At 38.3% G+C, this 1,772-nt stretch overlaps 1 protein-coding gene across 1 annotated transcript; it reads left to right on the top strand.

Annotated features, from left to right (window-relative positions):
- Positions 1 to 341: 341 nt before the first annotated feature.
- Positions 342 to 1,069, top strand: LOC149215129 (CASP-like protein 1U1). Its single transcript, XM_089389627.1, has 4 exons — positions 342 to 487; positions 574 to 694; positions 789 to 888; positions 1,065 to 1,069. The coding sequence occupies exons 1-4, from the start codon at positions 342 to 344 to the stop codon at positions 1,067 to 1,069; spliced, it is 372 nt and encodes a 123-aa protein (XP_089245753.1).
- Positions 1,070 to 1,772: the final 703 nt, after the last annotated feature.

Here is a 1,772-nt window from a genome sequence, read left to right as displayed (position 1 = left end):
TGCCAGCTGTTTGCATATGCAGAGGCGTCCACGGTGGTCTACAAATGCCTTGTCCGGAGTCCGGAGTAAGTTCAGAGCAGAGAGTGTCGAGCAGCTAATTCTCCGGAGTAAGTTCAGAGCAGAGAGTGTGGAGCAGCTAGTTTGAGGAGCAGAGAAGCAGAGAGCATCGAGCGGAGGTTCACCTTTACAACTTGTAAGTTCAAGTAACGAGGGAGCTGTCCTTAGAGCTGCAACAATGTTGGGTGCCTTAGCTACAGTAGGTATTATTGGGGAGGTATTTTGTGCTTTGATACTTTCTGTGGCTAGAAAGACATCATTGGCAAAACAAGAATAATTTGGGTATGACAGCTACGGCTGAAGCTAAAGGGCGAAGGGTTAAGTCAGTAACGAATATAAGAGTCCAATCGGGTTGCCTTCCCTTGTGTTGGGTCTCGCCGGTGCTGCCTGTAGGTCGCAATGTGCTTCGATTTCTAATTCAGTGGATAAGGTGGGGTCACCGCAACACTTCACTCTTGAAAGGGATTATTTGATTCTTACAAGTTGAGATCTTCCCTATGATATGTTGTTTTGCAGGTTCTTTGTAGTGGCGAATGCAATTGCCTGTGGGTACACACTGTTTTCATTCATCTTCTCCGTAACCGGCAAATTTTCCTCCTCTACACTGTCAGCCTTTCTTCTCTCTGTCACCGATTTGGTAATGCCTTTTTCTTCTTCTTTGCTATGAAGGTGTTAAAGTTGCGTTATAAATGTTGTTCAAATCTGGAATTGAATTTCATAATTGTGTGCAGGTGATGGTGGCGCTGGTATCGGCGGGGGTCTCTGCAGCGGCTGCCATTGCTTACGTCGGGTACAAGGGAAATTCTCATACTCACTGGGGAAAACTCTGCGGTATATATGATCGCTTCTGCCACTCCATTAAAACTCAATATGCTCTCCAACTCCATAAAAAACCATCTATTTTTATGTCTTTCATTATGAACATCAAGTTCAACATCTTATATCATGTATTTCAGAATGAACAAGTTATGAATAACAAGTTCAACGTCTTATATCATGTATTTCAGAATGAACGAAATATGAATAACAACTTCAGTGTCTTATATCATGTATTTGAGAATGAACAATTAATTCAGTAACATCGTGTATTTCATAATGACCAACAAAGTTCAATGTCTTATATCGTGTATTGTATTTCAGAATGAACAATTCATTCGATAACTATATTGGATTTGGGTGTTTACTGATTTCTAAATTTCAAAAGAAATCAATGTTTTCCCATTCATGGTTATACCACCACTGCTTTACCAACAATAGACAAGACATATATTTATTAAAAAATAAAAAAAATTACTTCCCTGACGATTTCAGCATTGTACTCTGACCAATACAATTCGTTTAAAAATAAATTTGCAAAAATAATTTAAAAACAATTTCGACCGACATCTTTGTATTACAAAATAAAAAATTACTCTTACGATTTCAATATTGTACTATCAGTAATACAAATCATTTAAAAATAATTTCGGAAAAATTTCGGCGGGTATTGATGGCGTGGGTACAGGCATTAGAGTCAATTTTCCAAATCTTTCAGCGAGTTCTTCTATACCTTGGTTAATTTCCTTTTCTTCTGGATTGAATGCATCAGTCATTACATTGATGGGTCATTTCAAAAAATCCCAATATCGTATTTTATTAATTAACCGTGGCTGAAAGCTAAGAGCGATACCTCCTTTACAAAGCGTGGAAAACTCTAGTGAGTTGCGCATATATAC

The sequence above is a fragment of the Pinus tabuliformis genome, chromosome 1_1, assembly GCF_031772625.1.
Source record: "Pinus tabuliformis cultivar Carrire ecotype Pingquan chromosome 1_1, CPIR1, whole genome shotgun sequence".
NCBI classification, from domain to species: domain Eukaryota; kingdom Viridiplantae; phylum Streptophyta; class Pinopsida; order Pinales; family Pinaceae; genus Pinus; species Pinus tabuliformis.
This window is presented reverse-complemented; position numbering and strand designations above follow the sequence as displayed.